At 38.6% G+C, this 27,007-nt stretch overlaps 1 protein-coding gene across 4 annotated transcripts; it reads right to left on the bottom strand.

Annotated features, from left to right (window-relative positions):
- Positions 1-1,519: 1,519 nt before the first annotated feature.
- Positions 1,520-21,469, bottom strand: LOC6529101 (zinc transporter 2-like). 4 transcript variants are annotated; one of them, XM_039370446.2, is made up of 10 exons: positions 21,309-21,469; positions 11,331-11,848; positions 11,124-11,261; positions 10,857-11,019; positions 10,524-10,677; positions 8,034-8,285; positions 7,277-7,403; positions 2,070-2,239; positions 1,936-2,006; positions 1,520-1,880 (listed from the first exon to the last, which is right to left on the bottom strand). In XM_039370446.2, the coding sequence occupies exons 2-10, from the start codon at positions 11,622-11,624 to the stop codon at positions 1,771-1,773; spliced, it is 1,479 nt and encodes a 492-aa protein (XP_039226380.1). In that variant the 5' UTR covers positions 11,625-11,848; positions 21,309-21,469; the 3' UTR covers positions 1,520-1,770. The 4 variants fall into 4 exon arrangements, with proteins under 4 accessions (XP_039226380.1, XP_039226382.1, XP_039226381.1 ...); XM_039370448.2 differs by lacking the exon at positions 21,309-21,469 and adding an exon at positions 20,726-20,909; XM_039370447.2 differs by lacking the exon at positions 21,309-21,469 and adding an exon at positions 20,532-20,627.
- Between the last annotated feature and the right edge of the window lie 5,538 nt (positions 21,470-27,007).

Here is a 27,007-nt window from a genome sequence, read left to right as displayed (position 1 = left end):
ACTTTCGAGGGACACAGGTACCGTAATAAAAGAGAGGCCAGATAAGTCAACCAAACGAATTCATTGTTTTCGTAGGCTAAATCTTTTTTTATCTGGCTTAACTTGGTCCGATCTTTATTCTTGCAACATATTTTCCAAATATGTAAGTGCTCGGTTAAATTTTACCGTGCTTAATGCTCAGTGTTATAAGAGTTATTTAAACCGTTGTAAGTTCCAGTTCACACAGGAACCCAAACAGTTTTATAATTTTGTTAACACTAAGCGCAAATCTGCTATCCCTAAGCCTTTTGAAAACGTTATCACTCCTTATTTGCAGCACCTTTGTAGGTTATTTATTATTTTCCGCAGATCGACAACTACTAACCTTCTGGAGCTAACCTCCTTCGTAGTACAGGGCTTCAAAAATTATCTTCAAACAGATGTCCTCTATACTGATTTTAGTAAAGCATTCTGGTATGCATTCACTTTGTAAAGTTAGTGTAAAGTTATGACCTTTTGTCGTGCCAACTCAATACACGCGACTTACACTCTAAAAGGGTGGTCTTTGGACAGAATAACACATGTTGATCATCTTGGTGTTCTTATGGACCCTATTTCGTCTATTGTCAATAAGGCCAAGGGTGTGCTTGGTTTTATGAAACGGTGGTCAAAGGAATTTGATGATCCTTACAAAACCAAATCCTTATTTATATCTCAAGTCCGTCCGATCCTTGAGTATGGTATACGAAGTTTACTCGGACCGCAATGAATCGGTTCAAAAGAACTTCTTACTTTTTGCCTTACGGCGCCTTAATTGGGATGCAAACCTTAGATTACCTCCTTATTCCAGTACAATAATGTTAATTAACTTACCCTAACCGTAGAACGATGCTTGGAACAGTTTTTATTATACCCGTTACTCGAAGTAAAAGGGTATACTAGATTCGTTGAAAAGTATGTAACAGGCAGAAGGAAGCGTTTGCGACCATATAAAGTATATATATTCTTGATCAGGATCAATAGCCGAGTCGATTTGGCCATGTCCGTCTGTCCGTCCGTCTGTCCGTCCGTCCGTCTGTCCCTCTGTCTGTCCGTATGAACGTCGAGATCTCAGGAACTACAAAAGCTAGAAAGTTGAGATTAGGCATACAGACTCCAGGGACATAGACGCAGCGCAAGCTTGTCGATTTATGTTGCCACGCCCACTCTAACGCCCACAAACCACCCAAAACTCCAACGCCCACACTTTTGAAAAATGTTTTGATATTTTTTTATTTTTGTATTGGGGTTGTAAGTTTCTATTGATTTGCCAAAAAACTTTTTGCCACGCCCACAAACCGCCCAAAGCTGCCACGCACACACTTTTGAAAAATGTTTTGATATTTTTTTTATTTTTGTATTAGTCTTGTTGATTTTCAACGACGCCCACTCTAACGCCTACAAACCGCCAAAAACTGTCAGTATGAAAATTTCTCCTTTGTACTTCCACCATCTGAGTAACGGGTATCAGATAGTCGGGGAACTCGACTATAGCGTTCTCTCTTGTTTTATCTAAGGTGTATTTGGTACGTTTCAAGTCAGATTACATTAATTAATTCTAAAAGTCGAATAATGTATTTTCTTTGGGGTAATGTTACTAAATGCTTAAGAATAAATTCTACAGTACATAAGCAAACTATAAACATTAAATATAAAGTAAAATAACATGATTTAATAAAACGTCTAGATGCCATCGATACCTCTGTGGCTCAGAATTAACAAAAATTTTCAGATTAATTTCATTAGTAAAGACTACTCAGTTGTTGGTTCTATTTGAATAGTTGCATGCTTTACGTTATATTTTGGGCCAGCGACTAGCTCCGTGGCAGTCTGCAGTACCTCATTGCAGTCAGCTCGAGAGTCTGAAACGCAGTAGAAACTAATGAATATGTAGCTCTATCCATTTCAGAGACTTACCTATAACGAGATGTACCATCAGCACCCTTTGCTGAGAGGTTTGTTGCCACACGTTTAGGTGGTGGACAGATCTGCAAATTGAAACACACTTTTAAGGAGAGGATGCCATTGGAGGACTTGGTTTGTCAACTGACCTGACACCTTGGAGGCTGCCCAGCTCCAAATGCAGAGTGCGCATATTAAGGTTCTGTGGAACTGCATTCACGATGATTCCCATAGACTCCCGAAACAGACGCAGAGTAGTCATAATTACAATAATTGAAAATATTAGAGTACACAGGGGATCAGCATATTTGGCACCTGGCTGAAATATCCGTAATATTAAAATACATAGCTGAAGATTCCGAGATGTAAAGGCTATTATTATATACCGTGTAGGACCAAAATTCATCACAATTTTAAACAAGAGAACACGCTTCAGTTCTTTGACCATCTGATACCCGTTACTTACATATAACGTGGGAGTGCAAGAGAGAATTTTACTTTAATACCCGTTACTCGTAGAATAAAAATGTATATTACGTGTATGTTTGTTGAAAAGTATGTACAATTTAGAAGAAGCGCTTCCCACTCCATAAATTATATACATTATAGATCAGGATCAACAGCCGACTCTTGTCTTGTCTGTCTGTCTGAACGTCGATCTCAGGTACTAGAAACTCGACTACTGCGTTCCTTATTGTTATTTTTTTAAAAAGATTTTTTAAAAAGAGTGTTATAGGTAGAAGAACAGGTTTGCGACCACATAAACTATATATAGTAACATATTAATTTTCCGAATAAAAAACTTGAACCGATCTACTCTTAAAAATTTCATAATAAACAAGGGAGAACGCTATAATTCAGTTCCCCGATAATCTGATACCCCTTACTCAGCTAGTGAAAGTGCGAAAGACTCTTCAACACTGACAGTTTTTGGCGGTTTGTGGGCGTTAGAGTGGCCGTGGTAAAAAGATTTTTAGGAAATCGGGAAAAAATTTAGAAGACTAACAAAAAATGTCAAATCATTTTTCAAAAATGCGGGCGTGGCAGCTTCGGGCGGTTTGTGGGCGTTAGGGTGGGCGTGACAAAATGTTTATTGGCAAATATATCAAAACATTTTTCAAAAGTGTGGGCGTGCCAGCTTTGGACGGTTTTGTGGACGTCACAGAAAACAACTTTGGCAAATCGAGAAAAATGTACAAGACAAAACTGTGAAAAAGTATCAAAACACTTTTCAAAAGTGTGGGCGTGGCAGCTTTTGTCGGTTTGTGGGCGTAAGGGTGATTTGTGATTTTAATAAATAAATTCAATCTGTTCTCTTTCTGTCTGTGCGTTTTGTTTACTCTCTCTTTCGTGCGTTGTCCGTACTGCTGCTTAGTGTTGTTTTTGTACTTTACTGGACAGTGTACCCGCTCTCTCGCTCTTCCACACAAAATTCTAAAGTGCAGACTGCGCTCTTGCGGTACATTTTTAATTTTGTCTTTTGGTACATTGGTCAAAACCCAATTAAAAATGGAAACCAATGTTGTCTGCTATCAATACAAATACCGTCAGATAATAAAGCCTGAGCAGTCAAAAATGTTGGCGACCTGTTGGCTATATGATAAAATGGTGCACACTAAGGGCTTTAACGGACGAGCAAGTGATGACCTAGCTAAAGGCCCTAATCTAAAATATTGTTGTGATACTTGCCTAGGAGTTGCGAATGAAAACTAAAGGTGGCTTGAAAGGACTGAATAGCAGTTTTGGCGTGGCTTAAGATAGTTTTCGTCGAGCTGATGATCTTTTTTTCGCGCTAGATTCACAATTTAATAGCCTCAAGCTTCTAGAGGAATCTCCAAAGCTTTGTTTATATTACGAGCTTTACATTCCGCCGACTTCTGAATTTCCTGAATATATAAACCATTTGTCCGCTATCCAATCCGTTTCAAATAGACTGTCCGATAGGGACCAACTAGTTTTTCTAGGTGACTTTAATATGACTAAGTGGTCCACAGAATATTCTTCTGCCTACAGCACAGCATGACTTTATTGACGGCTTGCTCGGCATATCGTTGTCGCAAGTTAAGTATATTCGAAATTCTCTTGGTCGTTTATTGGATCTATGCTTTGTTACAAGTCCTGAAAGTGTGTTTCTGACTAAAGTAGCACCTCTTAGTCAACCACAAGATCCATACCATCCAACTTTCGAGGGACACAGGTACCGTAATAAAAGAGAGGCCAGATAAGTCAACCAAACGAATTCATTGTTTTCGTAGGCTAAATCTTTTTATATCTGGCTTAACTTGGTCCGATCTTTATTCTTGCAACATATTTTCCAAATATGTAAGTGCTCGGTTAAATTTTACCGTGCTTAATGCTCAGTGTTATAAGAGTTATTTAAACCGTTGTAAGTTCCAGTTCACACAGGATCCCAAACAGTTTTATAATTTTGTTAACACTAAGCGCAAATCTGCTATCCCTAAGCCTTTTGAAAACGTTATCACTCCTTATTTGCAGCACCTTTGTAGGTTATTTATTATTTTCCGCAGATCGACAACTACTAACCTTCTGGAGCTAAACTCCTTCGTAGTACAGGGCTTCAAAAATTATCTTCAAACAGATGTCCTCTATACGGATTTTAGTAAAGCATTCTGGTATGCATTCACTTTGTAAAGTTAGTGTAAAGTTATGACCTTTTGTCGTGCCAACTCAATACACGCGACTTACACTCTAAAAGGGTGGTCTTTGGACAGAATAACACATGTTGATCATCTTGGTGTTCTTATGGACCCTATTTCGTCTATTGCCAATAAGGCCAGGGGTGTGCTTGGTTTTATAAAACGGTGGTCAAAGGAATTTGATGATCCTTACAAAACCAAATCCTTATTTATATCTCAAGTCCGTCCGATCCTTGAGTATGGTATACGAAGTTTACTCGGACCGCAATGAATCGGTTCAAAAGAACTTCTTACTTTTTGCCTTACGGCGCCTTAATTGGGATGCAAACCTTAGATTACCTCCTTGTTCCAGTACAATAATGTTAATTAACTTACCCTAACCGTAGAACGATGCTTGGAACAGTTTTTATTATACCCGTTACTCGAAGTAAAAGGGTATACTAGATTCGTTGAAAAGTATGTAACAGGCAGAAGGAAGCGTTTGCGACCATATAAAGTATATATATTCTTGATCAGGATCAATAGCCGAGTCGATTTGGCCATGTCCGTCTGTCCGTCTGTCCGTCCGTCCGTCTGTCCGTCTGTCTGTCCGTATGAACGTCGAGATCTCAGGAACTACAAAAGCTAGAAAGTTGAGATTAGGCATACAGACTCCAGGGACATAGACGCAGCGCAAGTTTGTCGATTTATGTTGCCACGCCCACTCTAACGCCCACAAACCGCCCAAAACTGCGACGCCCACATTTTTGAAAAATGTTTTGAAATTTTTTCATTTTTGTATTAGTCTTGTAATTTTCTTTTTATTTACCAAAAAACTTTTTGCCACGCCCACTCTAACGCCCACAAACCGCCAAAAACTGCCACGCCCACACTTTCGAAAAATGTTTTGAAATTTTTTCATTTTTGTATTAGTCTTGTAATTTCCTATCGATTTACCAAAAAACTTTTGGCCACGCCCACTCTAACGCCCACAAACCGCCAAAAACTGTCCTTCGCACTTACACTAGCTGAGTAACGGGTATCAGATAGTCGGGGAACTCGACTATAGCGTTCTCTCTTGTTTTAAATTAATGTAGATCTAATTATGAGTTGCATGATCCCTACAGAGTATTATGTTCTGACTATATATAATAGATTATATCCTATTATCTCTAATTCGGACTCTCTACCGTTCCTAAAGCGATCAATACTAACGTATTTAACAAATTCTTAGATCTTACTAGTATACAAATATTTCCTCGTCCTTTAATGTTTTCTATATCGCGTCTATCTTCCCGCGATTCGAGCCGTATGATAACGGCAGCGCCCCTCGGTCGGCTGGGCGGGAGGTGTGGCCGTGGGTCTCGAGCGTTTAAAAAAAAAAACAAGAGAGAACGCTATAGTCGAGTTCCCCGACTATCTGATACCCGTTACTCAGCTAGTGGAAGGGAAAAGGAGAGTCTTAAACACAGTTTTTGCCGGTTTGTAGGCGTTATAGTGGGCGTGGCAGAACGTTTCTTGGCAAATCGATAGAAATTCACAAGACCAATACGAAAATGAAAAAATATCAAATTATTTTTCAAAAGTGTGGGCGTAGCATCTTTGGGCGGTTTGTGGGCGTTAGAGTGGGCGTGGCAAAAAGTTTTTTGTTAAAAGATAGAAAATTACAAGACTAATACAAAAATGAAAAAATATCAAAACATTTTTCAAAAGTGTGGGCGTGGCAGTTTTGGGCGGTTTGTGGGCGTTAGAGTGGGCGTGGCAACATGAATCGACAAACTTGCGCTGCTTCTATGTCCCTGGAGTTTGTATGCTTAATCTCAACTTTCTAGCTTTAGTAGTTCCTGAGATCTCGACGTTCATACGGACGGACAGACGGACGGACAGACGGACATGGCCAGATCGACTCGGCTATTGATCCTGATCAAGAATATATATACTTTATATGGTCGGAAACGCTTCCTTCTGCCTGTTACATACTTTTCAACGAATCTATTATACCCTTTTACTCTACGAGTAACGGGTATAAATATCAAAACGTTTTTCAAAAGTGTGGGCGTGGCCGTTTTGGGCGGTTTCTGGGTTTAGCGGTTTTACTTTGCTTAGCGTGCGACCAAATAAGGTATTTTAAAATGATATGGACACAGGTTCTTGGGCAAATACCGTTTGAGCCACTTTAATTGTAAAAGCTACCGATTCACTTTGTTGTGGAAATTTCTCGTGCACAATCTAAAGGATAATTTGGTCATATTAAATTACCTTTTCACCTGATTGTCAAGGGACTACGGCTGCGCCAATGAAGTATTTAGGTTTTGATTACTATATAAAACAAGAGAGAACGCTATAGTCGAGTTCCCCGACTATTACAGCTATTGGAAGTGCATAGGAGAAATTTTCGCACTGACAGTTTTTAGCGGTTTGTGGGTGTGCAAACGTTCGCTGCGTCTATGTCTCTGGAGTCTCCATGCTGAATCTTAGTATTCTAGCTTTTATAATTCCTGAGATCTCGACGTTCATACACAATAGTCGAGTTTTTAGTTCCTGAAATCCTGAGATAGACCTTTATTTGGACATACTTGAAGAGATTCGGCTTTTGATCCTGAACAATAATATTTATAATAAATTTACATACTTTTAGGTTCACCGTTTTGTTCACTTTGTCACTTATGAATGACCCACACCAATAGAGATGTATAGCTTATAAATCAGCACAAACTTACACAAACTTTAATTAGGACGGAGGCCAAAAAAACGCCAATGCTCTGCACTAGGTCCCCAATTACATGAATCATCGCAGCACGCAAGTTCAGGTTTTTCTCCTCGTGTGCCAACTGGATTTTTGAAGTTCTGCAGAAATAAAAATCAGTAAGAGGAGTATATAAATTATGAGCTATGTTATTATTATTGTCATTTCAGTTTAAAGGATCTTACGTTAATTACTGCCAATAACACGAAGTGTCAAATTACCTATCAGATCTTTATTTATTTAATATTTATTCAGTCAGCGAATATCGATGGTAATCCGCAAAAATAATAAATATGGGTGCGTTCTAGCAGGTAGAATGGCCGAAAATCTTTTTTAACAATCATCTATAGAATATATCTGCACTATCTTGGTATAAGCAACTTTTCAGATCTTAGCAAGATCTTGACGTTCATGCGGACAAATAGACGGACACTTCGACTGAGCTTGAGATTCTGATCAAGAATATGCAATATATATAGCTTTTAGTTACATATCTTTCAACAAAGAGGGAACGCTATAATTTCTCGACTATTACCTACCTCTTCTGAGGTAGTTGGACTGCGAACAAGAAATTTTAAAATTTTTCTTTTGGCATATCACTAAAAATGAACATAAACTAAATAACCCTCATATACGCAGACAATGGCGGTTTTTTTTTTCGAATACTAGTGGGAAATATATACAGTACATATTCATTTTCATTTTGTGGCTCACTTTGTATTTTCACTTACCCAGCCTGATTTGTTTTTTTTCCATTTGTAATAAGAATCTTATGTTCGGTTAAATTTCTTTCTTTCCTTACTGAATGCCTTTCATCCACCTTTGAAGGATTTTGACCACCACTCGCCGTATAAATGTAGGAGTTGGAACGCGTTTGTGAAGGACTATTATTTGGCTCATGTTCGTTTTCGTGATTATGGCTGTGACTGTGGCCATGTCCATTCCGACTGACGAACCAGGATCCATGCAAAACAAACATCATTCTGTGTAAAAAAAGATTTTTTAGTATTTAAACCCAATTAAAAGAAAAACAAGAGAGAACGCAAAGCACGAATTTCTCGACTTTAAGATACCCGCTACACAGCTAGTAGATGTAATTTGCTGGGTAGTAATTTCTAAATTTTGTTGGCACGTCGGTAGAAACTTGCAAAACTAATAGTTAAAAAAAAAAAAAATTATAACTGGTGGCTGACTTTTGTGGACGCTAAATTGACCAAAATATTTTCCTTTGCGTATCGGTAGAAATTGAATTTTAATTGAAGCATTTTTAAAAAGTGAGGTAGGACAGGTTTGGACGGTTAACGTTATGAAACCAACTTACATAAGGACATAAGGACGTGTTCAAAATGTATGAGTTCGAAATGTACAAAGTGCTTCTGTCAATGATTTTCGGATACTTTATTAAGTTCTTCTGTTTTCATGCCCGATGAAAGGTATTCCGACCGTATGTAGTGTACATATTTATTTTGGATCAGGATCAATAGCCGAGTCGATCTGGCCATGTCCGTCTGTCCGCCCGTAAGAACGTCGAGATCTCAGAAACTATAAAAGCAAGAAAGTGAGATTAGGCATGCAGATTCATAGATGTAGACGCTGCGCCCTTTGTTAACTAATGTTGCCACGCCCATTCTAACGTCCGCAAACCGCCCAAAACTGGCACGACCACACTTTTAAAATATGTTTTGATATTTTTTCATTTTTGTATTGGTCTTGTAAATTTCAATCGATTTGCCAAAAAACTTTTTGCCACGCACACTCTAACGCCCACAAACCGCCCAAAGCTGCCACGCCCACACTTTTGAAAAATGTTTTAATTTTTTTTATTTTTATATTAGTCTTGTAAATTTCTATCGATTTTTAAAAAAAACTTTTTGCCAAGACTCTCATTCGCACTACCACTAGCTGAATAACGGGTATCAGATAGTCGGGGAACTCTTGTTTTTGATTCCATTATTGTTTTTTTTTTCCAATTTTTAGCACTTCCAGTAGCTGAGTAACAGGTATCTAATAGTCAGGGAACTCGACTAAAGCGTTCTTTCTTTTTTTTAAATTAAGAGCATACTTAAACTTTTTTCCTAATTGTGAAAAATTTGAAAGGTATATGTGGTCGGCAGTCCAAATAATCGCCATTGATTAAATGTACTTAAAAAAAACAAACTTTTTTTTATTTTCTTAGAAATAAAACAAGAGAGAACGCTATAGTCGATTTCCCCGACTATCTGATACCCGTTACTCAGCTAGTGGAAGGGAGAAGGAGAGTCTTAAACACAGTTTTTGCCGGTTTGTAGGCGTGATAGTGGGCGTGGCAGAAAGTTTTTTGGCAAATCGATAGAAATTTACAAGACCAATACAAAAATGAAAAAATATCAAAACATTTTTCAAAAGTGTGGGCGTAGCAGCTTTGGGCGGTTTGTGGGCGTTAGAGTGGGCGTGGCAAAAAGTTTTTTGGCAAATCGATAGAAATTTACAAAACCAATACAAAAATGAAAAAATATCAAAACATTTTTCAAAAGTGTGGGCGTGGCAGTTTTAGGCGGTTTGTGGGCGTTAGAGTGGGCGTGGCAAAAAGTTTTTTTTCAAATCGATAGAAATTTACAAGATCAATACAAAAATTAAAAAATATTAAAACATTTTTCAAAAGTGTGGGCGTGGCAGTTTTGGGCGGTTTGTGGGCGTTAGAGTGGGAGTGGCAGCATGATTCGACAAACTTGCGCTGCGTCTATGTCCCTGAAGTCTGTATGCCTAATCTCAACTTTCTAGCTTTTGTAGTTCCTGAGATCTCGACGTTCATACGGACAGACAGACGGACAGACGGACGGACAGACGGACAGACGGACGGACAGACGGACATGGCCAGATCGACTCGGCTATTGATCCTGATCAAGAATATATATACTTTATATGGTCGGAAACGCTTCCTTCTGCCTGTTACATACTTTTCAACGAATCTAGTATACCCTTTTACTCTACGAGTAACGGGTATAACAAATACGATAGAGTAAATGTTATGAAAATTTACAAGTACGAAAACGACTAATTCTGAGATACCACACGACTATTTGACGTCATTGAGATGTTTTCTTGGTAGTTTATAATTTATGGTTTTATTCAGGAAAGATACATTATCACTTTGGGTATTAGGCTAGGCGAGTTTTACCTTTGCCTTTCGGTGGCATAATGGAATGGGATAATAGTTACGTGAGATTCTTTTCTGGACTTACACAATATTTATGAAAATGCCAATGCCTGAAATAAGCATCATCATATCGGCGTTTAGTTCAAAGTCCTGAGAGTAGATCCTTTGAACAGCCACAACCACGAGCAGGGTAGTTACAAACCAAATTCCCAAGATAGAGGCCAGAGCTCCGATAACCTCTGAAAAGAAATATAAAAAAGAACAATCAAAATAATGCTCTCAATTGTTAAATATAATGACGATCTGATCTGATCTATATAGATATCTCTATAGATATAGCGCACAGTAATGCATGGATTTAAATGGGAGTGCGTGTACTACTCTCATTAGAATGGTTTGAATGCAATTGACTACTTACCAAAGCGTTTGTACCCAAAGGACATACGTTCGTCGGGCGGGCGACTCCCTATCCATATAGCGACTAAACCGATGACGAAACTAATGCAATCAGATGCTAAATGGGCGGCATCCGTCATTATAGCTAGACTTCCGGCCACATAGCCGCCAAGAAATTCAATGATCTGCGGTCGCCGTCAATTTGGTAGGTTGAGTTGCAGGGCATGAAATGTAGCATAATTATATCTGTAATGCGTACCCACACCTACACACATATGCTCCTTCTTACCATAAATATGCAACACAGGAAAACTGCTAGCATAATTTTATATTTGGCCTCCTGTGCAGATTTGCTCATTGGGTTGGCCCTGAACCCTGGTTGATGATTGCAGCAATCACGCTGCATATCAAATTCCGCTTCCGAACTCTGCGAAGGGCCGCACAATTCGCTAATAAATATTTGTGTGTCTGGAGGATGTTTATTTGTTTCATTTACCTGATTCCTCGCATTGTCACCACAGTCGCCCAACAGTGGCACCTCCCAGGTTTGCTCCTCTGGAACTCGGACGACATTTGACCCAATTGTCACCACCTCCCTATCCACTTCGTTGTTGTTAACGCTGTAATACCTGTCTTGATTATCTAGCAGTCGATCATCTCTAGTATCTGGATCCCGTTGGAAGCCCGTATTTTGATGATTATCATCAAAGCAAACCGGGAAACCCCCTTCAGAGTCGTCATCGTGAGCGTTGGATAGCAGTGCATTGTCAAGCTTCTGATATTTTGACATGGTATTTGGTATCAAATGGTGAGCTATGCTATTATTATTTCAGTAGATCCTCGTGCGTGTTAGTGTAGGATTTGTTTATGTCGACTTGTTAATTTTATATTTTGGTAACGGAAAGCGAACAATTAATGTGAGTTCTGCAGCGTGGCATCTGTCATAGTAAATCAATTTGTTGTAGGGAACACTTCTTATTGGCTCAGATTGTTCAAGAGCGTACATCGGGCATCCTTTGAGTAAATAGACATATTTTATAACTTTATGAAAATATGTATATTTTATTACGTTTCACAAGCACCTCTAAACGATGTTCATTTAGGACTAGGATCGCCATCCAAGTGTTTTTCAACAAATCTGGTACACCCTTTTACTGTACCAAGAACAGTTATAATAAATGTTAAACCAAATAAGAGATTTAATTAAGAAACTACAGTGAAGTAGACAATTTTTAAGTGAACTAGTAAAAAATCAAAATTCCGAAATGTATTAAGAGAAGTGAATAAAATGTTTTAATGATAGTCCGGTAATAGAGAAAGTCGAAGAAAAGTGATTACTGTAGGCCAAGTAGAAATTTGTAAACGTGACGACATCAAAAACCTTTAAGCAACTAAGAGCAAGCGAAAACTCCCGAGACCGCAATTTACAAACGCATCACAAGACCCTTAAATTTGATTATTATACACGTTACTCGTAGAGTAAAAGGGTATACTAGATTCGTTGAAAAGTATGTAACAGGCAGAAGGAAGCGTTTCCGACCATATAAAGTATATATATTCTTGATCAGGATCAATAGCCGAGTTGATTTGGCCATGTCCGTCTGTCCGTCCGTCTGTCCGTCTGTCCGTCCGTCTGTCCGTCTGTCTGTCCGTATGAACGTCGAGATCTCAGGAACTACAAAAGCTAGAAAGTTGAGATTAAGCATACAGACTCCAGGGACATAGACGCAGCGCAAGTTTGTCGAATCATGCTGCCACGCCCACTCTAACGCCCACAAACCGCCCAAAGCTGCCAGGCCCACACTTTTGAACTATGTTTTGATATTTTTTCATTTTTGTATTGGTCTTGTAAATATCTATCGATTTGCCAAAAAACTTTTTGCCACGCCCACTCTAATGCCCGCAAACCGCCCAAAGCTGCCACGCCCACACTTTTGAAAAATGTTTTGATATTTTTTCATTTTTGTATTAGTCTTGTAAATTTCTATTAATTTCCCAAAAAACTTTTTGTCACGCCCACTCTAACGCCCACAAAGCGCCAAAAACCGTCAGTGTTGCAGACGCCCCTTCGCACTTCCACTAGCTGAGTAACGGGTATCAGATAGTCGGGGAACTCGACTATAACGTTCTCTCTTGTTGTTACTCAAATCGAGCTTATCTGCTTTAAGGACTTAAATACATCGCACACATTCAGAGATCAACTGCGGACAGATGAAGAGTTACACAACAAATCAGAGCGTAGTAACGGCATTGGGGGAGAATAAAGCTTCCAGATAGAGAGCTTGAAGGAGAACAGATTGAAGAGAGACCTTGTAAAAAGAGTTTGTAAGTAAAAAAGTGGAGAAAAGAAAAAAAGACACAGGAAGGCGGGAAAATCCAGGCCGACAAGCAACGCAGGACATGGGAAACAAGGTCGGCAGGCCGACTGCCTCCACGAGTAAAAGCGGCAGTACCTAGGAAAACAACCGCCACCAAACAGAGGAGGACTACCGCATTGGAAAAATCATTTTAAGTTTATCACGAGTAAAATACAGAGGGGCGCTACAGTGTATAGTACGGCTCGGTTCGCGAGAATATGGACGCGATAAAAAAACGAGTACAGTTCCTCGTTTCTGTACTCGTTTTTTTATCGCGTATATATATAAATATTAGTAATTTTATTGGTAAGAATTAATTATGTGTTAAAAAAGATATAATTGATTGCTTTAAGAGCGACAGAGAGCCAAGATTAGAGATAATAGAATAAAGTCTACTATAGTCAGAACATAATAATCTGTAGGGGTCATACTTAGATCTACAATCATATACGATTAGGGGTATGTAGTTTCTATGGTCACTTCTAACTAACTAAATTAATTAACATTAGTCTACTGGAATAAGGAGGTTATATAAGGTTTGCATCCCAATTTAGGCACCGTAAGGCAAACAGCAAGAAGTCCTTTTGAACCGATTCAATTCAGTCCGAATGAACGTATTTATACCCGTTACTCGTAGAGTAAAAGGGTATACTAGATTCGTTGAAAAGTATGTAACAGGCAGAAGGAAGCGTTTCCGACCATATAAAGTATATATATTCTTGATCAGGATCCATAGCCGAGTCGATTTGGCCATGTCCGTCTGTCCGTCCGTCTGTCCGTCCGTATGAACGTCGAGATCTCAGGAACTACAAAAGCTAGAAAGTTGAGACTAGGCATACAGACTCCAGGGACATAGACGCAGCGCAAGTTTGTCGAATCATGCTGCCACGCCCACTCTAACGCCCACAAACCGCCCGAAACTGCCACGCCCACACTTTTGAAAAATGTTTTAATATTTTTTCATTTTTGTATTGGTCTTGTAAATTTCTATCGATTTGCAAAAAAACTTTTTGCCACGCCTACTCTAACGCCCACAAACCGCCCAAAACTGCTACGCCAACACTTTTGAAAAATGTCTTAATATTTTTTCATTTTTGTATTGGTCTTGTAAATTTCTATCGATTTGCAAAAAAACTTTTTGCCACGCCCACTCTAACGCCCACAAACCGCCAAAAACTGGCCTTCGCACTTACACTAGCTGAGTAACGGGTATCAGATAGTCGGGGAACTTGACTATAGCGTTCTCTCTTGTTTTTTTATGAAAATAAAATTATGAATTCTTAACACTTAAATATTGATGATGTTAATTAAAAACAGTATAATTTGTAATGGATATTTAATGATACTTTGATGAAAATATTTATGTATTGGTACAGCTGAATAATAGGAAATGGAATTGCTTTCTTGTTATACCCGTTACTCGTAGAGTAAAAGGGTATACTAGATTCGTTGAAAAGTATGTAACAGGCAGAAGGAAGCGTTTCCGACCATATAAAGTATATATATTCTTGATCAGGATCTATAGCCAAGTCGATCTGGCCATGTCCGTCCGTCTGTCCGTCCGTCCGTCTGTCTGTCCGTATGAACGTCGAGATCTCAGGAACTACAAAAGCTAGAAAGTTGAGATTAAGCATACAGACTCCCAAGACATAGAAGCAGCGCGAGTTTGTCGATTCATGTTGCCACGCCCACTCTAACGCCCACAAACCGCCCAAAACTGCCACGCCCACACTTTTGAAAAACGTTTTAATATTTTTTAATTTTTGTATTGGTCTTCTAAATTTCTATCGATTTGCCAAAAAACTTTTTGCCACGCCCACTCTAACGCCCACAAACCGCCCAAAGCTGCCACGCCCACACTTTTGAAAAATGTTTTAATATTTTTTCATTTTTGTGTTGGTTTTGTAAATTTCTATCGATTTGCAAAAAAACTTTTTGCCACGCCCACTCTAACGCCCACAAACCGCACAAAGCTGCCACGCCCACACTTTTGAAAAATGTTTTGATATTTTTTCATTTTTGTATTGGTCTTGTAAATTTCTATCTATTTGCCAAAAAACTTTTGGCCACGCCCACTCTAACGCCCACAAATCGCCAAAAACTGTCCTTCGCACTTACACTAGCTGAGTAACGGGTATCAGATAGTCGGGGAACTCGACTATAGCGTTCTCTCTTGTTATACCCGTTACTCGTAGAGTAAAAGGGTATACTAGATTCGTTGAAAAGTATGTAACAGGCAGAAGGAAGCGTTTCCGACCATATAAAGTATATATATTCTTGATCAGGATCAATAGCCAAGTCGATTTGGCCATGTCCGTCTGTCCGTCCGTCTGTCTGTCCGTATGAACGTCGAGATCTCAGGAACTACAAAAGCTAGAAAGTTGAGATTAGGCATACAGACTCCAGGGACATAGACGCAGCGCAAGTTTGTCGAATCATGCTGCCACGCCCACTCTAACGCCCACAAACCGCCCAAAACTGCGACGCCCACACTTTTGAAAAATGTTTTAATATTTTTTCATTTTTGTATTGGTCTTGTAAATTTCTATCGATATGCAAAAAAACTTTTTGCCACGCCCACTCTAACGCCCACAAACCGCCCAAAGCTGCCACGCCCACATTTTTGAAAAATGTTTTGATATTTTTTCATTTTTGTATTAGTCTTGTAAATTTCTATATATTCGCCAAAAAACTTTTGGCCACGCCCACTCTAACGCCCACAAACCGCCAAAAACTGTCCTTCGCACTTACACTAGCTGAGTAACGGGTATCAGATAGTCGGGGAACTCGACTATAGCGTTCTCTCTTGTTTTTGTATTAGTTTTGTAAATTTCTATCGATTTGCCAAAAAACTTTTTGCCACGCCTACTCCCACGCCTACAAACCGCCAAAAGCTGTCAGTGTTGAAGTCTCTCCTTCGCACTTTTAATAGCTGAGTAACGGGTATCTGATAGTCGGGGAACTCGACTATAGCGTTCTCTCTTGTTTAAAAATTGTTTTAATAATTTTTTTTTCATTTCTTTTATAAGTCATTTTTGGGCCGCACCCACCCCAAAGCCCACCAACCGCCTAAAGCTGCCACGGAAACTCTTTTGATAAAGGTATTGATATTTATACCCGTTACTCGTAGAGTAAAAGGGTATACTAGATTCGTTGAAAAGTATGTAGCAGGCAGAAGAAAGCGTTTCCGACCATATAAAGTATATTCTGGATCAGGATCAATAGCAGAGTCGATATGGTTGGATATGGTCTTGTAAATTTCTATCGATTTGCCAAAAAACATTTTGCCACGCCCACTCTTACGATCACAAACCGCCAAAAACTGTCAGTGTTTAATACTCTCCTTCGCTCTTCCACTTGCTGAGTAACGGGTACCAGATAGTCGGGGAACTCGACTATAGCGTTCTCTCATGTTTTTTAATTTAATATTTGTTTTTTGCAAATTTTTTGACATTTTTTTTGACACTCCCACAATCAGACAAAAACTGTCACGGCCACATTCTTTTCAATGAATTTTGTAAACCCTTTTACTTGGGTAAATGCAAAATATGACAAAATCCTTATATACAGCCGTGGACGTATAAATAGCACACATCAAAACAGTAACTTTAGATCGATTATTTCAGAAATATTTTGCTTTCGATTCCAAAAATTTTGATGAGAATCGATTATTACTCTCTTCTACATGACGTACAATTTACCATTATCATTTATTTCTTCTGCATTATGCTTAATTTTCGTTCGCGAGCGATTATTTAGCGTCACAGAAATAGCACACTTTAATGAACTTACAGCAAATTCCGTGTAAAAAGTGGTTTTCGTAGGTTTTTTGCGTGATTTAAACAATTTCGTCAACAAATTAATGTAATTTAATACAAATGTTAAAAAAATGGGTCGAGGAAAGCATTGTGCAGTTGAAGAAAGGAGGATGATATTCAACCTAACTGAATCTGGCAATACACCTGCTGAAATTGCCGAAATAATGAAATGTTTGAGGAAAATGGTATATATAATGGTGCACTGAAGGTAACTGATCCGCGTATAGATATGCTCATAGTACGGAAGAGCAAGGCGGATCCTTTCAAGTCCTCCCGCGAAATTATGGAGGAAATTAATAAAGAATGTGTCACAAATGTATCTAGGAAATTAGTGGCAAAAAGACTAATTGAACTTCTCTCTTTGGACGCATCAGCAGAAAAAAATCGCTCCTGTCAAAACGCAACATATCGCAACGATTAAGTTTTGCACGGGCCCACCGGGATTAGGACCTGAGTAATTTGTGTGTTAAATAAAATAAATTTTTAACTTGGAATTGAGCACGTTTCTTTTTGAAAGCGAGAAGACTTTTTCACTTACAAGCCGAGAAACGAATATTTTATCATGTGAAAACCCCTTTACTTGAGGGCGCTTGATCTTTAAAATGAAAAAAAATACATGTAGGAGAGATATTTGCAAAATTTCCATCGATCCCATTTTGTATGGAATATGACATCATTGAAATGACCACCACGGCTTTGGTTGGTGGCGCGCACACGAATGCTCCATTTTCGATGACTCTGGCGCACACATCGGGCTGTATTTGATCGATGGCGTGGCGTATGTTGACTTTAAGGGCATCGGTGGTTAGCGTCTTGTTGGCATAGACCTGCGACTTAAGAAAACACAAAAAAAAAAAAACCAGCAGGATTGAATCGCACGATCTCAGTGGCCAGTTCACGTCGCCTCCGCGCAGGAAGACTATGTCCGGAAATTTCTCGTGCAAAACATCCTGCTGAAATCACATTTTGTCCAGATACATATTCCCGATTTCAGGCCAAAAGAAGTTGGTTATCATCGACCGGTATAGCTCACCATTGACGGTGACGGCCAAACCATTATCGGGTTCGAAAAAATACGGACCAATAACGCCTCCGGCCCAAAATCCTCACCAAACAGTCGAACTGAAGACCCAATTTCATAAAACAATTTTTTGATTTGCACGTGTTGCTCGACACTGTAACCTGCCATGTTAGTTTGGGAGGACGGAATGAATATAACATCTGCATTGGACATCTGTCAATAAGTCAATCTTGCTTCTATCTTTTTAGTTAACGTTGAGATGATATTTGAATCATTATAGCAATTCTATTGAATATTTTCGGGAAAACTTGTAACTATTATAATCCCAGGTTTCAGTTTATTTCGCATAAGAAACGTTTTTACGTTAGGTTGGGAACTCTAATAATAAAAGCTGATTATTCTACACAATACTTCTATGATGATAACTAAGCAAAAGTTTTTTTTTTTCGAATTTTAAGACTACAATTAAATTTATTACACTCCATAACTTAAGTGATATGCATTTTATCAGTAATGGATCGCAAGTCGGTGGAACTCTACTGGCAATTTAGAGCTCCTACTAGCTTGTGTGCTGTTGGGTTATCAGGGCTGGTTTCTTTCTTTAGGTTTTGACCGAACGCATTTTGTTGCCTTGGTGGACTTATGTATACTCCACATGTATACTCCACTACGTTGTCAAATCGCCAAAACAGCTGCTTTTTTCATGTCGAAAAAATTTTAAAATGCGGACACGTCCCTTAATTTTTATTTTAAGTTTTTTAAATTTCTTTAATTTTATGCCAAAAATGAAACGGACACGGCCAAACAAACTATAAAGAATTTCTAGTAATCCAGACATTTTCAATGTGTTTTTATGGCAGCTGTATGATAAAGTTGTCAGACGTTTATCAAATTAAAACAGTGTTAGACTATTGGTATATAACGAATGCTTTATTATCAAAAAGTACAAAGCTAAATTGTATGTAGTTATTTCTCAAATGACTTAGTCTCAGAACCGTTCCGACTCACTATCTCCAAAAAAGAAGACATTTCCCAATGTCATGGAGACATGAAAATAACTTATAACTAGACTAGTCTGCGCAGAAGGAAACGGACGGACAAGCGGACACGGCTTGATGCACGGATAAATGTATTACGTGTCTCTACGCGGAGAGCTAGTGATCACGATCAAGAAAAAACTTGTAGACTGTAATTGTAAAAGCTACCATACATATTCTAATGACGGTAACGCAGTGCACTTTTTTTTTGTTTAAGATTGCTACACCACGCATGCACCTAATAATTGCAAAAAACAAACGCTTTCAAAAGTATAAAAATTTTTTTAAAAGGAATATATGGACTCACGTCAATTGATTTTTCTACACCTGCCGTCCACAACGAATCTTATTTACACCCGTTACTCGTAAAGTACAAGGGTATACTAGATTCGTTAAAAAGTATTGAACAGGCAGAAGAAAGCTATTCTGAAAGTATATATATTCTTGATCAGGATCAATAGCGGATTCGAACTGGCCATGTTCGTGTGGCTGTCCGTCCATCTGACTGTCTGTCCGTATAAGCGCTTCGATCTCAGGAACCATAAAAGCTACAATGTTGAGATTAGGCATGCAGACTCCAGAGACAGACTCAGTTCGAGTGCAGGTTCGGTTCCAAATGTGATCACTCCCACTCTACCGCCTACAAGCCGCCAAAAAATGCCACGCTATATTAGTCTTGAAAAATCATTTTGCCACGCCCACTCGAACGCCCAAAAACCGCACAAAACTGTTTTGCCCACACTTTTGGAAAACCTTTTGAAATTTTTCTGTCTTGAAAATTTCTATCAATTTGTCAAAAAACTTTTTGCCACGCCCAAAACCGCCAAAAACTGTCAGTGTTAAAGAGTCTCCTTCGCACTTCCACTAGCTGAGTAACGGGTATCACATAGTCGGGGAGCTCGACAATAGCGTTCTCTCTTGTTTTTTTATACATCTTGTAAATTTATATAGATTTGCCAAAAAACTTCCCCCAATATTTTTAATTTTTGTTTTATTTTTGTTTTCTACCGATATTCCTTATATATCTTATAGTCGCTGAACTCGACCACAGCACTCTCTTTTGTTTTGTTTTGTCCTTATCAGACTTGAGTTTGTTTCATTGTTTGCTTACCATTTTCTTGGTTAGGTGGGGCACCCTTTTTGGCAGATTTCTATATTTATAGAATGTAACAAGTGCGTATTCAACCCCATTAGAGTATATATGTAGTACATAAAAAATTTTGATATTTTATTATTTATACAAAATTACTTGTTGCTAGATAGCAACATATAGATATATAAGTCGGAAGACTTATATATATTTAAAGGCTAAGCATATTGTTCTCTGGGTAGTAGGTATGTAATGTAGGAAAAAAACTTTTAATTAGAATTAGATCTTTCACTAACCAGGGAGTTTAACATTTTCATAAAGCCTCACCACAAAGTAAAGAAAACAAATGCCGGCGGAGAACGTGTACTACTGACCTTATCAGCAGTTTTGACTTTGTCAATGCGTAATGGTTTCGACCGCGGCTCTTTTTTTTACTTTTAAATAAGTAGCTATGTAATTTAGCAAAGGAGAAACCTTTCAATTAGAATTAGATATTCCACTAACCACTTAACCGCAACGTCAAAAGCAAAGTAAAGAAAACAAATACCGGCAGAGAACGTGCACTGACCTTATCAGCAATAACCATTGGCAATGCCTAATGGTTTTGAACGCGGCTCTCTTTCTCACATACATATGTTTCTACTCTGCTGCTAATGCTGCACATAATTCTGCAGTTCCACAATTCATCGCTACTAATAAACATCACAAAACCATCGCTAGGCCAGCAGAGCCAATTGCTTCGGGCGCACAGCCGATTCCCTCCCGACTCTCTCACGCGGGATCTCTCTCTTAAAAATGTAAAGCGATGAAAGAGCAATGTTTATGTGTTAAACAAAATTAATGAATCATTGATTATATTTCAAACAAAATTATCATTAACAAAAGCTATGGATACATGATTGTATGGTTGTACGCGTTTGAAAAGAGAGATCAAAACGAAGAGCCCATTCTCACTCATGTATTACAGAACAACTGGCCGTGGGCTCTGCTGAGGTTAATGGCATTAAGTATAAATTTTATTTTAAACTTTTCAAAACATTGACATTTTAACTTTTTTAATGAGCTCCTCGTATTGAGTCGCATTTTGTAAATTTTCAGTTTCCAGCCTTATGCGCTTTTCATGGACTATGTAAACAGAATATTAGACGTACGAAATACTCAGTTGCTATCAGCTGTCGTTCTCTTGTTATTGATGGGGAATTTACATTGCCGTTTACTCTACACTGCCCTACTCGCTGTTAATGTTTTAGATTTCTGATCGTCAGCGATTGTTCGCTTCCCGGCACTCCCGGCGACACGTGAAGTTCAACTAACAGCGGTGACGGCGTCGCCTTCTCAGTTGGCTTGTGGGCAGTGCGAGTGTGAGAGCGAGGAATTCGAAGGAATTACTGGGGCATTTCTCTCTTGAGTGGCGACGCTTGAGTGGTTCTCAAAGGATCCCCATTGCGGCTGTTGTTCGTTATTAAGAATAAAAGGGAAAAGTTCGAGTTCCTCTACTATCAGAAATGTCAGAGTAACAGTTAGTTAAAGGGAGTACGATTAAGATATGTACATCCATAAGTAGGAAAGGGACTGCTTTCCTGATTAACTTCGAGTGCCACTTAGCTGCCGTTACATCATACGCTCTAAAATTGTAATATATTAAAACTTCTAAACTTCAAGTTAGAGTGCGCGTGGTGGTTTTTGTGGTGGTCTTCAGCTTTTAAGCGATCGACTATTTTATTGATTCTGGTAGAGAATGATTATTTTATTGATCGGAATTTTTATACGAATACATTTTCCTACGAATTTCTGAGGTATTCCATAGGAACTCCCGACCGCATAATGGGACGACTCGACCCTACTAATATACAATACATATAAATACTATTATACTTTTGTTATTATGAATTCATTAGATCAAATCTTTTAAATTGTTTTTATACCCGTTACTCGTAGAGTAAAAGGGTATACTAGATTCGTTGAAAAGGCGTGGCAAAAAGTTTTATGGCAAATCGATAGAAATTTACAAGACTAATACAAAAAATGAAAAAAAGTTTTAAAACCTTTTTCAAAAGTGTGGGCGTGGCAGTTTTGGGCGGGTTGTGGGCGCTAGAGTGGGCATGGCAAATTTTTTTGCAAATCGTGGCAACATGGGTCAATAAACAGACGAACGGACATGGCCAGATCGACTTCGCTATTGATCCTGATCAAAATATATACATATATATATACTTTATATGTTCGGAAACGCTTCTTCCTGTTACTCTACGAGTACACTGTAGTTAGATATAAATCGTTCCAATGGATATTAATATATCCCATATATATACACCTGCGAAAAATAAAATAGCAACACTTGCCCAATAATGTTTTGAATAAGTTTTCTAACTACATTTTAAGGTTTAAAAGGATCTGAAATTTTATTTTAATTACTATTATGAACCTCAAAATTAGGCGAAAAAACAAGAGATAACACTATAGTCGAGTTCCCCGACTATCTGATACCTGTTACTCAGCTAATGGAAGTGCGTAGGAGAAATATGTACACTGAGTCTTTGGCGGTGTGTGTGAGATAGACGGGGCGTGGCAAAAAAAAAATGCACCGCTTTACTTTACTTTGGCAAAGCGAGAGAAATTTACAGGTCTTAATAAAAAAGTATCAAAACATTTTTCAAAAGTGTGGGCGTGGCAGTATTGAGTGATTTGTCACACAAAATTTTTTTTTGACAAATCGATAGAAAATTACAAAACTAAAAAATAAAAAAATATCGATATATTTTTTAAAAGTGTGGGCGCGGCAGCTTTGAGCCGCTTGTGTGCGTTAGGATGGGCGTGCTAAAAAAAAAAGCGCCGCCTTTCTTATTCTTTGTTTATTTGTTTTGCCGGCTTTTATTTTATGTTCGGCTGTAGTCAAGTGAGTTTTAAGTGACGGATTGTTATGTTCGCTACACTGCTTATATCTGATAAGCGGAGTCCGTTTCCCGCGCTATGCATTATTGGGGCTGTGGAATTCTGGGTCCGATCATTTCTAGGGTACGGTGATGGTCCGAACGCCTTTGCACTGATCGCTTGTAGATCTTTACTTATTTTATTATTGCCAGCAATACTAACAACACTGGGATGAAATTAATTGTAGGTTGTACGCCCAAGATCTAGTCTTTGTGGTCAATGTGTTGAGGCACTAATTGATTTGGGCCTAGGGAGATCAATAATAAACAACCTTTTTTATTTTTATTTAATTTATTTTAGCAGCTTTAAAAAACATTGTTTTTTCTCCTTCGCCAGTGTTTCCTCAAGTGTCGTACAAGTGTTGCCATATCCAATAACCGCAGATCATGGGTAACACTTTTACCAAAGGTTTTTAGGGTTACGCCTTTTTCGCCTAGTTGGCGGTTGAATTTAAATAACGGCGGTAACACAATGATTTCCATGGTTGGTGGTATTGTCGGATGCCTTGGACTCCTTACCGCCGATTTCGAGACTTCTTTTATATCTTTTGGCGCAGACGATAGGATTGTAGTGTTTTTTTCAGGAGTATTCCTTTTGCCGGCCCTTGATCTTTCCAGTCTATGTCCTGGTATCCAGGAATTTCTGCAGGATTGGATCTTTGCTCCTTTCGACTTTTTACTTTGGGCCGAAGTCCTTGTCTCTTAAGACCGTCTTCACTTGTGTATGATACCCGAGAATACACTTCCCACGAATTGAACTCCCGATAATAAATCTCCGGAGAATTAAATTCCCAAAAATAGACCTTCCGAGAATTGAAATCTTTATCGGTGGGCTGAGGTCTTTTTATACCGGCTTAGAGCTTTTTCTGGGCTACTTCTGTCATCGGTCTTCTAGGCCAAGTGCTCCAACCTAGAAATTATATTTGCACATTTCCCCTATTTTGGGAGTCAATACTGTTACTGGAGTAGAATTTCCCTGTCACCGATTGCGCCCGCTGAACTGGTCATCGGACACTCTTTTATCGTCAAACTGCATTTTCTTTATTGTTCCGTCTGACTCAACGGGATGGTTGAAGGGTTACCCCTACCTCAGATTGTGGTTGGTGTTATAAAAAGGTCTGGTATAAAAATGTTTTAATGTTTTGTAATTTGTTATTAGTCTTGTGAATTTTTACCTATTTCTCAAACAAAATTTTTTTAAACGTAGACTCTAACGCCAACAAGCCGCGCAAAACTGCCACGCCTTGTAAATTTATTAGTCTTGTAAATTTCTATCGAATTTCTATCGACCCTAACGCACATAAACCGCCAAAAACTGTCAGTGCTGAAATTTTTCCTTCGCACTTCCACTAGCTAAATAAAGGATATCAGATAGTCGGGGAACTCGGCTAGTGCATTCTCTTTTGTTTAATTTTACCCGTTACTCGTAGAGTAAAAGGGTGGACAAGATTCGGTGAAAAGTATGTAACAGGCAAAAGGAAGCGTTTCCGGCCATATACAGTAAATATATTCTTGAGCAGAATCAATTGTCGAGTCCATATGGCCATGTCCGTCTGTCCGTCCGTCTGTCCGTCCATATGAACGTCGAGATCTCAGGGACTACAAAAGCTAGAAAGTTAAGATTAAGCATACAGACTCCAAAGACATAGAAGCAGCGCAAGTTTGTCGATTCATGTTGTTTTACTCTACGAGTAACGGGTATAAAAATGGAAAAATATCAAAACATTTTACAAAAGTGTGGGCATGGCAGTTTTGGGCGGTTTGTGGTCGTTCTAGTGGGCGTGGGAACACAAATCGAGAAACTGCGTCTATGTCTCTGGAGTCTGTATGCTTAATCTGAACATTCTACCTGTTGTAGTCCCTGAGATCTCGACGTTCATACGGAGGTGTTGCCCAGGATGAATTTTTTATACGGTTTTTTTCATTTTTATACCCGTTACAAGTAGAGTAAAAGGGTATACTACATTCGTTGAAAAGTATGTAACAGGCAGAAGAAAGCGTTTCCGACCATATATAGTATATATATTCTTGATCAGGATCAATAGTCGTGTCGATCTGGACCAATCAAGATTTTAGTAGCTTGATCAATTCCGAGTTAGGGTTGACTTAATTCTAGCCAATGTTATGACTTTCAATTTTTTAATTTGTTTTCCCTTAGATGAATAAATATCTACCACAAATTTGTGTCGGAAATGTTCAGGATTCGGTGTGATTTTAAAAGGCGTTGGTGTGTCTATGTTCTGTTTTAGCCAAAGTGCATATGCTGCATCAGTAGTGGGCTATCTGGAAGTAGTTTTGTCATTTTCTGTATATTTGGGTGTAAAAGTCTTTCATGGGATTGAAGTATGATTCCATTAAACTCGGCGTATAAACTAACATTCTTTAATAGGAAGAGACTGCGAATTTCTTTAGTTAAGGTGGTATTAATAATTTCTCATATGTGCTCTTTGAATAATTTCAAAATCTACGTCGCTCTATATAAAAATGGTAATGATCAAGTAAAATTTGTTTCGGAATGTCACTACATTATATTGAATTGTGGTAATGGAGTTACCAAATATTGTTGAATAATCTACTTTATTTATTCCTTTTATCGGAAAATTATTTGTTTTTTGAAATAGTTTATTGGTTTTTTCGGATAAATGACAAGGTTGCAATAGTCTTTATCTGCACAATGTTGAGTAACTGCACTATGTTGGCTTTCTTTAATTATACCCGTTACTCGTAGAATAAAAGGGTATACTAGATTCGTTGAAAAGTACCTAACAGGCAGAAGGAAGCGTTTCCGACCATATATTCTTGATCAGGATCAATAGCCGAGTCGATCTGGCCATGTCCGTCTGTCCGTCCGTCTGTCCGTCCGTATGAACGTCGTGATCTCAGGAACTACTAAAGCTAGAAAGTTGAGATTAAGCATACAGACTCCAGAGACATAGAAGCAGCGCAAGTTTATTGCCACGCCCACTCTAACGCCCACAACTGCCACGCCCACACTTTTGAAAAATGTTTTGATAATTTTTAATTTTTGTATTAGTCTTGTAAATTTTTATCGATTTGCCAAAAAACTTTTTGCCAGGCCCACTGTAACGCCCACAAACCACACAAAGCTGCCACGCCCAGACTTTTGAAAAATGTTTTGATATTTTTATACCCGTTACTCGTAGAGTAAAAGGGTATACTAGATTCGTTGAAAAGTATGTAACAGGCAGAAGGAAGCGTTTCCGACCATATAAAGTATATATATTCTTGATCAGGATCAATAGCCGAGTCGATTTGGCCATGTCCGTCTGTCCGTCCGTCTGTCCGTCTGTCCGTCTGTCTGTCCGTATGAACGTCGAGATCTCAGGAACTACAAAAGCTAGAAAGTTGAGACTAAGCACACAGACTCCAGAGACATAGACGCAGCGCAAGTTTGTCGATTCATGTTGCCACGCCCACTCTAACGCCCACAAACCGCCCAAAACTGCGACGCCCACACTTTTAAAAAATGTTTTGATATTTTTCCATTTTTGTATTGGTATGGTAAATTTCTATCGATTTGCAAAAAAACTTTTTGCCACGCCCACTCTAACGCCCACAAACCGCCCAAAACTGCCACGCCCACACTTTTGAAAAATGTTTTAATATTTTTTCATTTTTGTATTGGTCTTGAAAATTTCTATCGACTTGCAAAAAATCTTTTTGCCACGCCCACTCTTACGCCCACAAACCGCCCAAAGCTGCCACGCCCACACTTTTGAAAAATGTTTTGATATTTTTTCATTTTTGTATTAGTCTTGTAAATTTCTATCTTTTCGCGAAAAAACTTTTTGCCACGCCCACTCTAACGCCCACAAACCGCCAAAAACTGTCCTTCGCACTTACACTAGCTGAGTAACGGGTATCAGATAGTCGGGGAACTCGACTATAGCGTTCTCTCT

The sequence above is a fragment of the Drosophila yakuba genome, chromosome 2L (genome assembly GCF_016746365.2).
Source record: "Drosophila yakuba strain Tai18E2 chromosome 2L, Prin_Dyak_Tai18E2_2.1, whole genome shotgun sequence".
Lineage (NCBI taxonomy): Eukaryota > Metazoa > Arthropoda > Insecta > Diptera > Drosophilidae > Drosophila > Drosophila yakuba.
Note: the sequence above shows the minus strand (reverse complement) of the source record. Positions and strands in the feature narration are given on the sequence as shown.